Source organism: Pseudophryne corroboree, chromosome 2 (assembly GCF_028390025.1).
Source record: "Pseudophryne corroboree isolate aPseCor3 chromosome 2, aPseCor3.hap2, whole genome shotgun sequence".
NCBI classification, from domain to species: Eukaryota; Metazoa; Chordata; class Amphibia; order Anura; family Myobatrachidae; genus Pseudophryne; species Pseudophryne corroboree.
Window position 1 is genome coordinate 639,643,761 of NC_086445.1, and position 13,977 is coordinate 639,657,737.

The 13,977-nt window shown below is 47.8% G+C and overlaps 1 protein-coding gene and 1 long non-coding RNA gene across 7 annotated transcripts in view; one reads left to right on the top strand and one right to left on the bottom strand.

Annotated features, from left to right (window-relative positions):
- The window catches only part of LOC135041696 (uncharacterized), a 183,717-nt gene that overhangs the window by 57,651 nt on the left and 112,089 nt on the right, over positions 1 to 13,977 (top strand). The window lies entirely within an intron of this gene.
- LOC135041630 (endosome/lysosome-associated apoptosis and autophagy regulator 1-like) overlaps positions 1 to 13,977 on the bottom strand; it is a 480,370-nt gene that overhangs the window by 2,229 nt on the left and 464,164 nt on the right. For all 6 annotated transcript variants that reach the window (XM_063954952.1, XM_063954950.1, XM_063954951.1 and 3 more), the window contains one exon: positions 1,529 to 1,707. In XM_063954952.1, coding sequence (XP_063811022.1) covers positions 1,529 to 1,707 — 179 coding nt within the window. The remainder of the gene's footprint in view (positions 1 to 1,528; positions 1,708 to 13,977) is intronic.

A 13,977-nucleotide genomic window follows, 5' to 3' on the forward strand; every position in this document is an offset into this window, starting at 1 on the left:
CGGGAGCCCGACCTCCGGCATACCATACTGAACCCGTTTTGAATAGCAGTCGGCAGAGTGGACCCTATTTGAAGGTGCACCACCACATCTCTGACATGAGCGCAGCATGGCCAAGCAGATGGTGGCTGCTTTTGTGGCCAAAACTGGTCATGTAGCTACTGTACCACTCGTGCAGCAACGGACCATCACTGGGGACTGGTACACCAACCAGTTACTGGAACACCAACCTTAGTCCCTGCATATTCGGACACAGGGCTGTACACTAAGGAAGGGCTTTGTAGCGGCATTAGCAGAAAGTCACATATGCAACTGTGGCAAAACTACACAAGGGGCGAGATTCAAAGGTTAGTGATGCTGGCAGCCACTAGATGGTGCACAAAGAAGATATTTAAATATGGCTCCATTCAGACGTCTACATTTCAGCTTGCACCAGCCGGGAGTGCGAGCTGAAATGTGTGAAAAGTGATCCATTTGGGCGCCCAAACGGCACTTTTCCCAATTGCGCCTTTCAGTTTAGTCGGGTTTAGCCACTTTATGTGGCTAAACCCGGCATTAGTGGGCGCGATCAGCGTGATAGAGGGCATCAAATGAATATTGTCCCCCTGCGATCTCCCATCACTTTCAACAGGAGATTGGGGACAATAACATTTGCATTCCCCCTAGGACTGCTGCATTTGTGTTCTCAGAATCAGCGCCCGTATGGAAAAAGGAAAGGGTACTTACCAACTTTTAATTTTTCCTCTCCGGGAGAAGCCTGGAGCGTAAAAGCAAGTGGGCAGCTATGGAGACGGGGCAGTGCTAAAAGCCTCCAGCAATTGGACACTATTTGCATATGGCCAAGGCTAAATGATGCGATTAGCATATAATTGCATCATTAGGCTCCACCCTTCAAGTGGTGTTCTGCCCACTTTACTAGGAACTGGGCAGAATGCTGGATGGGTGTTCACTCTTCTGGGGGTGTGGGGGGACTCAAAAAATCTGGTGTCTCCTGCAGAAACCAGGGAAGTAGGCAAGTATGGGGTATGTTCTGCCCCCCATCCACCCGCTATAATGTGTCTGTGTATGTTATGCTCTCTTCCAGGAGAATTCCTCTGCCCAGCAGGGCCATTTCCAGAGAGGAGGAGGCCCATGTGAAGGCTTTGTCTGGGCCGCGGTCATTTTCCCTGTGATTTTCCTACTGTGCATGCGGTCAACACAGGAAAAATGGCACCGTGCCATTTTCCCAGTGATTTCTGTAGCGCTGCTGCTGCGCAGCGGGACTCCGGAGGGTAAGTATTAAAAATAATGGGTGCTGGGTGTGCACCCATTATAAATACGCCAGTACTCTCTTAGCCCCAACTGCAATGCAACATGGTTTTTCCCAAGTTGTGTGCTTTTTGGCTTTGTTTGCAACTTTGAATCAGGCCCCAAGTGCTGTGTGTACTTGCTTAGCAATATCTGAAATAGCTTGCAATGAAGCCATTACTTTTGACCTGACAAATAGCACAACATAATGTATGAAGAATGGTAGATATTTTTGAACACTAACCTTCGGTTCTTCTTCCAATAGTAGCTTGTAAGTGCTGTGAGCACCAGTGCAGAACTAATACCAAGAGTCACTCCCACTTTCAGCCAGAAATCTGCAGACTTACAGATCGTAAAAGCTGGTGCTGGAAGATCCACACCCCCAACACACAGCCGTGGTATATGCCACAATGCAGTTGTTGTCTGCAACAAAACAATACATTACAGGATTTGCATGGCTAATGTTCCAGTGTCATACAGTATTTTGCAGTATCATATTACAGGCCACCAATTACATTATAACACAGACAGCACAGATGGTGTATGGTTACCTTTCCACACACAGCACTGAGGTCTTGGGTTTGATTCCCACCTAACTGTGCAGAGTTTGTATATTCTCCTCGAGTTTGTATGGGTTTTCTCCAGATAGTCCAGGTTCATCCCACAACCAGGGCGGTCTTAAGAGCAGTATAGGCCCCTGGGCAAAGCAATGCACCGGGGCCCCTACCCATCCTCCAGCGGTAGGGATGGGAGTGTTCTATATTCCGCTCAGCATGCAGGACCTTTATTGCACAGATGGTGGGAGATGGGGCAGGAAGGAGAACACTAAGCCGTAGAAGGGGGCATTGGGCTGAATGAAGAGGCCCCAGTACATGACTTTCAGGGTTATGCAGGGGAGGGGTGGATAGTGGAGTGGGCTTAAAATTAATTATTTTCCAGTGGGAGGGCAGCTTTCTTGACTGCAGATATCTCCAGTTCCTGGAAATAGATTTCTTAGCTTTCAAAAAACTAGAGAGTTCCACCTTTCAGGAGGTACTGGGGACTTGGGGATCAGCGTTCAGGAACCAGAGCAATCCACCAAAGAAAATATAAAACTGCATACCAGGTATGTGGAGCTGGATTAGGGTCCAGCTGCTGGAAGGCTTATATCTCTGGTTCTGAGCAAAGTAGAGACAAGCTCAAAGTGTCCACCGAAAAGGGAAGAGTCCCAGCTTTTGAAGATTACCCTCAGAAAAACTCTAAGTCAGACAAAGCCAGAGATATCTGGCTGGGAAGAGCAATTAACAGGCTTGGATGGGGACCACTGCTTAGAAGTCTGATATCTCTGGTTCCCCAGGGACGATTTTTAAAAATCTGGTATCATTGAAAAAAGGGGACCCTCAACTATACACCTAGGACCCTTATACTACTGGGGCCCTTGGGCAAGTGCCCATTGAGCCCATATGAAAAGACGGCCCAGCCCACAATCCAAAAATATACCGGTAAATTAAATGGCTTCGAACAAAAATTAACCCTAGTGTATGTGTATATGTAGTAAGCAATGTAAAGTGTAATAAAAATGGTCAAAAATTCTCTGTAAAGTGCTGTGGAATATGTATGCGCTATATAAATAACTGATAACTAGAATAAATATATATATATATATATATATATATATATATATATACACACACACACACACACACATACATATATATATATATATACACACACACACACACACATCTCATAGGACTACAGTAAAATTGAGAACCTTACTCGAAAAGGAATACATACTATATCCAGGCAGTTTGGATGCTGGCGGTCACATGACCGACCACGGCATCCCAACACTGAAGATGCCAAAATCGGTGGGGGCAAGTATTTCTACCACCTCCCCCAGGTGTGGTAGCTAGGACTAACACTCGGTGGGGATGTCAGCTATGGCTAACCTTTGGGGGGTAGTGGCTAGAGCTAATCCCACCAGTGATTAAATCTACCCCCTCCCCCTAGTGCCTAACGCTAACCCCCCCCTTCCCGGGCCTTAACCCCCTCCCTATTAATCACCTTTGGGATGTCAGTGATCCAGCATCCCCTCAAATGATCTTCAAATATAAAGAAAGTCCATTTAGACCAATAATATGATGGACAGTAAGTGTATTTTGAAACCAATTGGTAACTAAGGTAGATAGATGCTAGATTTTACACTTTTTGGGGGAGAGGAGTTTAAATGCTGACTTAATGATGACATAGGGAAGAATTCCAGAGGAAGGCTGATAAAGCAGTAAGTAAGAAAGAACGAGGAATATAAATTAACTTAGGGGAAACAATAGGTCATGACTGGACTAACCTGACCTGTCGCAACAGAAGAAAAGATAGAGAGGAGCTCCCAGTCCCTCCCTTGCCATCAGTCGTGGATGCTACCATAGGCTGGAGCCTCAGTGACAAAATCACAGTAGAGTACAGGTGAAAAAATTTGAATATTGTGCAAAAGGTCATTTATTTCAGTAATTAAACTTAAAAGGTGAAACCAATATATTATATTGACTCATTACATGCAAAGCGAGATATTTCAAGTCTTTGTTATAGTAACATAGTAACTAAGGTTGAAAAGACAATGGTCCATCGAGTTCAACCTATTATGCAGTCTTATTATAGGACAAGTTATTTTTATGTTAGGACTAGTTATATTAACTATAATGCGTGCCTACGCACCATAACCCTGAATATCATTATCCAATAGGAATTTATCTAACCATTACTACTCTCTCAGGCAGGGAATTCCCCTCAGTCTCTTCTTTTCCAATGTAAACATGCCTAACCTTCAGGGCCGGTTCTTGCACTTGTGGCGCCCCGGGCAAACCGTTAGAGGCGTGGCTTAATACGGGGGTGTGGTCAGTTACGCCCCCATTTGTAGCGCCGCTGAAAAAAAAAAAAGTATACTTACATCCACGCTCCTGATTCCAGACCGCTGCAGACCTCCGCCAGCGCCGCTCCTCTCCTCGGATGCATAGACACTAGAGGTCAATTACGACCCCTAGCGTCTGTGTCACAATGCGGTGCGGTGCGCGATGACGTCATTGCGCACCGCACAGCAAAGGTCCTCTCCACGAAGGGAAACTAGACACGTAGCGTCTGGTTCCCTTCACAGTGGGGGACCAGCGGGGGGGGGGGGGGGGCACAGTGGCGGATCTTGCCATAGTGCGGAACCCTCCGGATGGCGCCGGCGCCCTCCGGAAGGCGGCGCCCCGGGCAAAAGTCCTGCTTGCCCGTGGCAAGATTCGCTACTGCTAGCCTTGCAAGCCTTTCCTCGCATTCCAGTGTCTCCATGCCCTTAATTAGTTTGGTCGCCCGCCTCTGAACCTTTTCTAGCTTCAGGATATCCTGTTTGTAATATGGTGCCCAAAATTGCACACAGTATTCAAGATGTGGCCTCACTAGTGATTTATATAATGGGAGTATAATACTCTCGTCTCTTGCATCAATTCCCCGTTTTATGCATGCTAATATCTTATTAGCCTTCTTTGCTGCACTCCTACTTTGGGTACTGCTGCTTAATTTGTTATCTATGTGAACCCATAAGTCTTTTTCCAGTACAGAATCCCCTAATATTACCCCATTTAGTATGTAGTTATTATTTTTGGTCTTGCCCCCACAGTGCATTACCTTACACTTGTCAGTGTTGAATCTCATTCTTCATTTTGCTGCCCATGCTTCCAGTTTAGTTAAGTCGTTTTGAAGAAACTTGGCATCCCCCTCTGTATTTATAACCTTACACAGTTTGGTATCGTCTGCGAAAATTGACATCCTGCTCTCTAGACCTACTGTTAGGTTGTTGATGAAAATAAGAATTTACTTACCGATAATTCTATTTCTCGGAGTCCGTAGTGGATGCTGGGGTTCCTGAAAGGACCATGGGGAATAGCGGCTCCGCAGGAGACAGGGCACAAAAAGTAAAGCTTTCCGATCAGGTGGTGTGCACTGGCTCCTCCCCCTATGACCCTCCTCCAGACTCCAGTTAGGTACTGTGCCCGGACGAGCGTACACAATAAGGGAGGAATTTTGAATCCCGGGTAAGACTCATACCAGCCACACCAATCACACTGTACAACCTGTGATCTGAACCCAGTTAACAGTATGATAACAGCGGAGCCTCTGAAAAGATGGCTCACAACAACAATAACCCGATTTAGTTAGCAATAACTATGTACAAGTATTGCAGATAATCCGCACTTGGGATGGGCGCCCAGCATCCACTACGGACTCCGAGAAATAGAATTATCGGTAAGTAAATTCTTATTTTCTCTATCGTCCTTGTGGATGCTGGGGTTCCTGAAAGGACCATGGGGATTATACCAAAGCTCCCAAACGGGCGGGAGAGTGCGGATGACTCTGCAGCACCGAATGAGAGAACTCCAGGTCCTCTTTTGCCAGGGTATCAAATTTGTAGAATTTTACAAACGTGTTCTCCCCCGACCACGTAGCTGCTCGGCAAAGTTGTAATGCCGAGACCCCTCGGGCAGCCGCCCAAGATGAGCCCACCTTCCTTGTGGAATGGGCCTTAACAGATTTAGACTGTGGCAGGCCTGCCACAGAATGTGCAAGTTGAATTGTGCTACCAATCCCACGAGCAATCGACTGCTTAGAAGCAGAAGCACCCAGCATTGTTGGGTGCATACAGGATAAACAGCAAGTCAGATTTCCTGACTCCAGCCAACCTGGAAACTATATTTTCAGGGCCCTGATAACATCCAGCAACTTGGAGTCCTCCAAGTCCCTAGTAGCCGCAGGTACCACAATAAGCTGGTTCAGGTGAAACGCTGACACCACCTTAAGGAGAAACTGGGGACGAGTCCGCAGCTTTGCTCTGTCCGAATGGACAATCAGATATGGCTTTGTGAGATAAAGCCGCCAATTCTGACACTCGCCTGGCCGAGGCCAGGACCAACAGCATGGTCATTTTCCATGTGAGATATATCAAATCCACAGATTTGAGTTGTTTAAACCAATGTGATTTTTTAGGAATCCCAAAACTACGTTGAGATCGCCCAGTGCCACTGGAGACATCAAAGGGGCTGTATATGCAGTACTCCCTTAACAACTTCTGGACTTCAGGAACTGAAGCCAATTTCTTTCTGGAAGAAAATCAACAGGCCGAAATTTGAACCTTAATGGACCCAATTTGAGACCCATAGACACTCCTGTTTGCAGGAAATGTAGAAATTAACCTAGTTGAAATTCTTCCGTGGAGCCTTCCTGGACTCACACCCTGGCACATATTTTCACCTAAGTGGTGATAATGTTGTGCGGTCACCTCCTTCCTGGCTCTGACCAGGGTAGGGATGACCTCTTCCGGAATGCCTCTTTCCCTTAGGATCCGGCGTTCACCCGCCTTGGCGTCAACGCAGCTGCGGTAAGTCCCGGAACAGACACGGTTCTTGCCGAATCAAGACCCTTCTTAGTATCTCTTGAAGTTCCGGGAACCAAGTCCTTCTTGGCCAAACCGGAGCCACGAGTATAGTTCTTACTCCTCTCCTTCCTATCATTTTCAATACATTGGGTATGAAAAGCAGAGGATGGAACACATACACCGACTGGTACACCGACGGTGTTACCAGAGCGTCCCAGCTATTGCCTGAGTGTCTCTTGACCTGGCGCTTCAGGTGGGACGCCATCATAACCACCTTTGGTCTTTCCCAACGGTTTACAATCATGTGGAAACTTCCAGATTAAGTTTCCACTTTTCCGGGTGGAATTCATTTATGCTGAGGAAATCTTCCCAGTTGCCCACTCCCGGAATGAACACTGCTGACAGTGTTATCACATGATTTTCCGCCCAGCGAAGAATTCTTGCTGTCATTGCCCTCCTGCTTCTTGTGTCGCCCCGTCTGATAACGTGAGCGACCGCCATGATGATGTCCTACTGGATCAGCACCGGTTGACTTTGAAGCAGGAGTCTTCCTAGGCTCAGAGCATTGTAAATTGCCCTTAGCTCCAGTATATTCATGTGGAGAGAAGTCTCCAGACTTGACCACACTTCCTTGGAAATTTTTTTCCCTGTGTGACTACTCCCCAGCCTCTCAGGCTGGTATCCGTGGTCCCCAGAACACAGTCCTGAATGCTGAGTGTGCTGCCCTCTAAAAGATGAGCACTCTGCAGCCCCCACAGAAGAGACACCCTTGTCCTTGGAGACAGGATTATCCGCTGATGCATCTGAAAATGCGATCCGGACCATTCGTCCAGCAAATCCCCTGAGATCTGCCGAATGGAATCGCTTCGTAAGAAGCCACCATTTTTCCCAGGACTCCTGTGCATTGATGCACTGATACTTGGCCTGGTTTTAGGAGGTTTCTGACTAGGTCGAATAACTCCTTGGCTTTTTCCTCCCGGAGGAACACCTTTTTCTGGACTATGCCCAGAATCATTCCTAGGAACAGCAGACGTATCGTCGGAAAACAGCTGCGATTCTTGGAATATTTAGAATCCAGTCGTGCTGTCGTAGAACTACTTTAGATAGTGCTCTTCCGACCTCCAACTGTTCTCTGGAACTTGCCCTTTTCAGGATATCGTCCAAGTAAGGGATAATTTAGATGCCTTTTTTCTTTGAAGAAACATCTTTTCGGCCATTACCTTTGTAAAAGGCCCGGGGTGCCGTGGATAATTCAAACGGCATCGTCTGAAACTGATATTGACAGTTCTGTACCACGAACCAGAGGTACCCTTGTTGAGAAGGGCCAATTTGGACATGGAGGTAATCCTTGATGTCCAGGGACACCATATAGTCCCCTTTTTTCCGGTTCGCTATCACTGCTCTGAGTGACTCCATCTCGATTTGAACCTTTTATGTAAGTGTTCAAAGATTTCAGTTTAGACTATGTCTCACCAAGCCGTCTGGCGTCAGTACCACAATATAGTGTGGAAAAATAATACCCTTTTCCTTGTTGTAGGAGGGGTACTTTGATTATCACCTGCTGGATATACAGCTTGTGAATTGTTTCCAATGCTGCCTCCCTGTCGGAGGGAGCCGTTGGTAAAGCAGACTTCAGAAACCTGCGAGGAGAAGATGTCTCGACTCTCCAATCTGTACCCCTGGGATAATACTTGTACTATCTAGGGGTCAACCTGCGAGTGATCCCACTGCGCGCTGAGACTCTTGAGACTACCCCCCCACCTTGAGTCCGCTTGCATGGCCCCAGCGTCATGCTGAGGACTTGGCAGACGCGGTGGAGGGCTTCTTTTCCTGGGAAGGGGCTGCCTGCTGCAGTCTACTTCCCTTACCTCTATGTCTGGGCAGATATGACTGGCCTTTTGCCTGCATGCCCTCATGGGAAAGGAAGGATTGAGGCTGAAAAGACGGTGTCTTTTTCAGCTGAGATGTAACTTGGGGTAAAAAGGTTGGATTTCCCAGCTGTTGCCGTGGTCCCCAGGTCCGATGGACCGACCCCAACTAACTCCTTCCCTTTATACGGCAATACTTCCATGTGCCGTATGGGATCTGTATCACCTGACCACTGTCGTGTCCATGACATCTTCTGGGTGATATGGACAACGTACTTATCTTGATGCCAGAGAGCAAATATCCCTCTGTGCATCTCACGTACATATATATAGAATGCATCCTATTAAATGCTCTATATGAATAAAATATTTTCAGTCAGGGAATCCGACCAAGCCAACCCAGCACTGCATCTCCAGGCTGATGGCGATCGCTGGTCGCAGTATAACCACCGTATGTGTGTATATACTTTTTAGGATATCTTTCCAGCTTCCTATCAGCTGGCTCCTTGAGGGCGGCCGTATCTGGAGACGGTAACGCCACTTGATAAGCGTGTGAGCGCCTTATCACCCTAAGGGGTGTTTCCCAACGCGCCCTAATTTCTGGCGGGAAAGGGTATAACGCCAATATTTGCTATCGGGGTAACCCCACGCATCATCACACACTTCATTTTATTTTATCTGATTCAGGAAAAACTACAGGTAGTTTTTTCACTCCCACATAATACCCTTTTTTGTGGTACTTGTAGTATCAGAAATATGCAACACCTCCTTCATTGCCCTTAACGTGTGGCCCTAATGAGAAATACGTTTGTTTATTCACCGTCGACACTGGATTCAGTGTCCGTGTCTGTGTCTGTGTCGACCGACTGAGGTAAATGGGCGTTTTTAACGCCCCTGACGGTGTTTCTGAGACGCCTGGACCTGTACTAATAGTTTGTCGGCCGTCTCACGTCGTCAACCGACCTTGCAGCGTGTTGACATTCTCACGTAATTCCCTAAATAAGCCATCCATTCCAGTGTCGACTCCCTAGAGAGTGACATCACCATTACAGGCAATTTCTCCGCCTCCTCACCAACATCGTCCTCATACATGTCGACACACACGTACCGACACACAGCACACACACCGGGAATGCTCTGACAGAGGACAGGACCCACACTAGCCCTTTGGGGAGACAGAGGGAGAGTTTGCCAGCACACACCAAAACGCTATAATTATATAGGGACAACCTTATATAAGTGTTTTCCCTTATAGCATCTTTATATATATCTCAATATCGCCAAAATCAGTGCCCCCCCTCTCTGTTTTAACCCTGTTTCTGTAGTGCAGTGCAGGGGAGAGCCTGGGAGCCTTCTCTCCAGGCTTTCTGTGAGAGAAAATGGCGCTGTGTGCTGAGGAGATAAGCCCCGCCCCTTTTTCGGCGGGCTCGTCTCCCGCTATTTAGTGAATCTTGGCAGGGGTTAAATATCTCCATATAGCCTCTGGGGGCTATATGTGAGGTATTTTTCGCCAAAAAAGGTTTTCATTTGCCTCCCAGGGCGCCCCCCTCCCAGCGCCCTGCACCCTCAGTGACTGCCGTGTGAAGTGTGCTGAGAGGAAAATGGCGCACAGCTGCAGTGTTGTGCGCTACCTTTAGAAGACTGCAGGAGTCTTCAGCCGCCGATTCTGGACCTCTTCTTACTTCAGCATCTGCAAGGGGGCCGGCGGCGCGGCTCCGGTGACCATCCAGGCTGTACCTGTGATCGTCCCTCTGGAGCTGATGTCCAGTAGCCAAGAAGCCAATCCATCCTGCACGCAGGTGAGTTCACTCCTTCTCCCCTAAGTCCCTCGTTGCAGTGATCCTGTTGCCAGCAGGACTCACTGTAAAATAAAAAACCTAAGCTAAACTTTCTCTAAGCAGCTCTTTAGGAGAGCCACCTAGATTGCACCCTTCTCGGCCGGGCACAAAAATCTAACTGGAGTCTGGAGGAGGGTCATAGGGGGAGGAGCCAGTGCACACCACCTGATCGGAAAGCTTTACTTTTTGTGCCCTGTCTCCTGCGGAGCCGCTATTCCCCATGGTCCTTTCAGGAACCCCAGCATCCACAAGGACGATAGAGAAAATGTTTTACAAAAGTGGTACAACTACAGAACCTTGTGGCACACCACTTAGTACTTTAGTCCAATTTGAAAATTATCCATTGACCACAACGTGCTGCTCCCTATTATCTAACCAATTACTGACCCAAGTGCATATTGTGCTCCCTAGCCCTATTTCTTGTAGCTTATAGATAAGACGCATGTGTGGTACAGTGTCGAAAGCTTTGGCAAAGTCTATAAAGATTACATCCACCTCCTTACCCTGATCAAGGTTCGCACTTACTGTTTCATAAAAGCTAAGTAAGTTGGTCTGACACGATCTGTCCTTCACAAATCCATGTTGGTTCCTTTTAATTACCTTATTTGCTTCAAGGAACTTTTGAATACTGTCCCTTAGAATACCTTCCAATACTTTCCCCACTATAGATGTAAGACTAACTGGTCTATAATTTCCTGGTTCATCTTTGCTCCCCTTTTTGAATATCGGCACTACCTACGCTATACGCCAGTCTTTGGGAACCATACCCGGTTTAACCGAATCCATGAAGATCAAAAGTAGAGGTCTTGCTAGTTCAGCGTGCAGCTCCATAAGAACCCTCAGGTGAATTTCATCAGGACCGGGTGACTTATTAATCTTTAACTTTTTTAATCGGTCACAGACTACCTCCTCACATAAATAAGCATTTAGCAGTGGGACAATATCTTTGTTGAGATTTTGTGTTAGACTCAGCATTTGGTCCTCTCTGGTAAATACCGTTGAAAAAAAACTTGTTTAGTTTGTTTGCTACGTCATTATAATTTTTGATTAAGACTCCCCTCTTGTCCTTTAAAGTACCTATACTCTCCTTCTTTAGTCTCTTGCTGTTGATGTACTTAAAAAAAATAATTTGGGATTCGCTTTGCTTTCCTTTGCTACTAGTTTTTCAGTTTCTACTTTAGCCGCTCATTCCTTTTTTGCATATTTTGTTACAGTCCTTATAGTGCTGAAATGACTCAGAATCCCCCTCAGATTTGTATTTTTTTAAATGCTCGTCTTTTTTGTCCATTAATTCCTTTATATTTTTGTTAAACCACATTGGTTTGGAATTTTTATTCCTTTTTTTGCTGCTGGTGGGAATAAATTTACGAGTATTATTAATTAGCAGTGATTTTAATACATTCCATTTCTCTGTAGTATTTTTTTCCTTGAAACAGAATAATTTTGATCACTGTGGTTTACAGCTTAAGATAACCCCAAATACAAAATCTTAGAAAAGTTTAATATTACGTAAAATCAATAAAACAAGGGATTTTAAATACAGAAATGTCGGCCCTCTGAAAAGTATAATCATGCAAATGTACTCAGTACTTGGTTTGGGCCCCTTTTGCATGAATTACTGCTTCAATGCAGCGTTGCATGGATTCCATCAGCGTGAGGCACTGCTGAGGTGTTATTGTAGAGATGTGCCCTGTATCGCAGGGCACATCAGTGCAGTGGCGGAGTGCACGGGATCTGCGTCCCCTGCAAGGTGGGGCGGTGTGTCTGTCACCAGCACTGGTCAAGGTACGACAATGGACAGTGCCGGAGCAGCGGCGCTTCAAACTTGGCACCATTTTGGCAGCTAATCTGAAGCGCTGGCAGCGGGATTTCAAATCCGGCGCCATCTGCGAACCAATCACTACTCGCGGGGCACCGTCCAATCACGGGCAGGTGTGGCGAGCTAATCAGCGCTCGCCGCATCATAAGCCCCGCCCCGGCGAGTGACATCAGACGCCGCCGGGAGCGGAGGAAGTCAGGAGGCTGCGCCAAAGAGCGGGATGGAGAGAAGAGGCCACAGTGGAGGAGAACACGGCGGCCATTTGGCGAAGAGATCCGGTGGCTGCTGAATAGGCCGGAAGACGCGGGAGTCAGCGGAGGAGCAGCGGCGGCGCCGCTGGCCAGGATGAGTCAGCGGCAGAAGAGGGCGCCGGAGACCCCTGGATCAGGTGAGGCCTCAGTGAGGCTGATCTCGCCCCCTTCCTCCCTAGACCACCAGGGAACGGGCATTAGGCCCGGGGGCACAGTTCAGGCACTAGGCCTGTAGCGCAGTTAGGTGTGTTATCCCCTGATTTGGTGGTTTGGGCATTAGGCCCAAGCCACAGCATTGGCATTTTTGGTGGGCATTAGGCCCGAGGGCACATGGTGGGCATTAGGCCCGAGTTTAGATAGAACACCCCAAATAAGAGTGATCTGGGCATTAGGCCCAGATTACTCCAACGGCCGCATGTTAGGCGGGCGCTAGGCCCGTGGGCAAAGTCAGGACTCTGGCCTGTGTGCAGCTAGGGGGCACTAGGCCCAGCATAGGCAGTGTGTCCTCCCCCAAGGTGAATAAAGGTGGCACTGGGCACTAGGCCCAGGCCACCCCAGTGTGTACAGGTAGGCAGGCCCGCTTGGCCTGAGCCCCTGGTAGGTAAGTGTAAAGAAAGGTGGGTAGGATGTGCAGCGCCCACTTCCTGGTAATCTGAAGCAGTTAGGTAACAAAGGGGACAGCACCGTGGTAGTTACTTGCACTGTTATTATGATTTGTGATGTGTGTTGTTTCCGTGCAGGGCCAAGGTTGCTTATAGTTTGTTTAGTTTTGTTGCACCACACATACAGAGCTAGTTTGAGGGCTCTGCCATTGTAGTTAGTGTAGTTGTGTTACATCAGGATCGAGTTAGGCCCTGCACGGCTGTTTGGTTGCATCCTTACAGGGACCTGTAAGTGGAGAGGAAGATCACAGTGCAAGACTGACAACGGTGAGTAACATCTGTGTCCTTCTGTCTGTCCCCGAGCGCCAGATTAGGGGTTTGCTCACGGACGTGAGAACCCCCCTTTATCACACTGCGAGTGTGAGTGTGTGAAAATTGGGTGGCTGAGGCCTTAGGGCCAGTGATGACCTTTCACCCAACCGGTGAAGGTCGCCGCCACCCTTGGGGTATCCTCTTTTCTGGTGGAAGAAGGGTTGATACCCCCCCTTAATTTGGTTTATTTTCTCCCCAGTTCGTCCGTCGTCAGCTCCGAGAGGGGATCGCAGTGTCCGGGTCCAACTGAAGGTTTCCAGGTCCGTGGAAGATTCCGTGACCTGAAGGTGAGAGAGTGTGACGCGAGGTAAGCGGTGAGACGACACCTGCACAGCAGCAGGCACTGCACCCGCACCGCGTCCCTCTTACATTATGGAAGTCCAGGATGCTTCAATAGCGGCCTTCAGCTCTTCTGCATTGCTCGGTGTCATGTCTCTCGTCTTTCACTTGGCAATGCCCCATAGATTATCTATGGGGTTCAGGTCAGGCGAGTTTGCTGGCCAATACAGCACAGTAATCCCACGGTCATTGAACCAGGTTTTGGTACTTTGGGC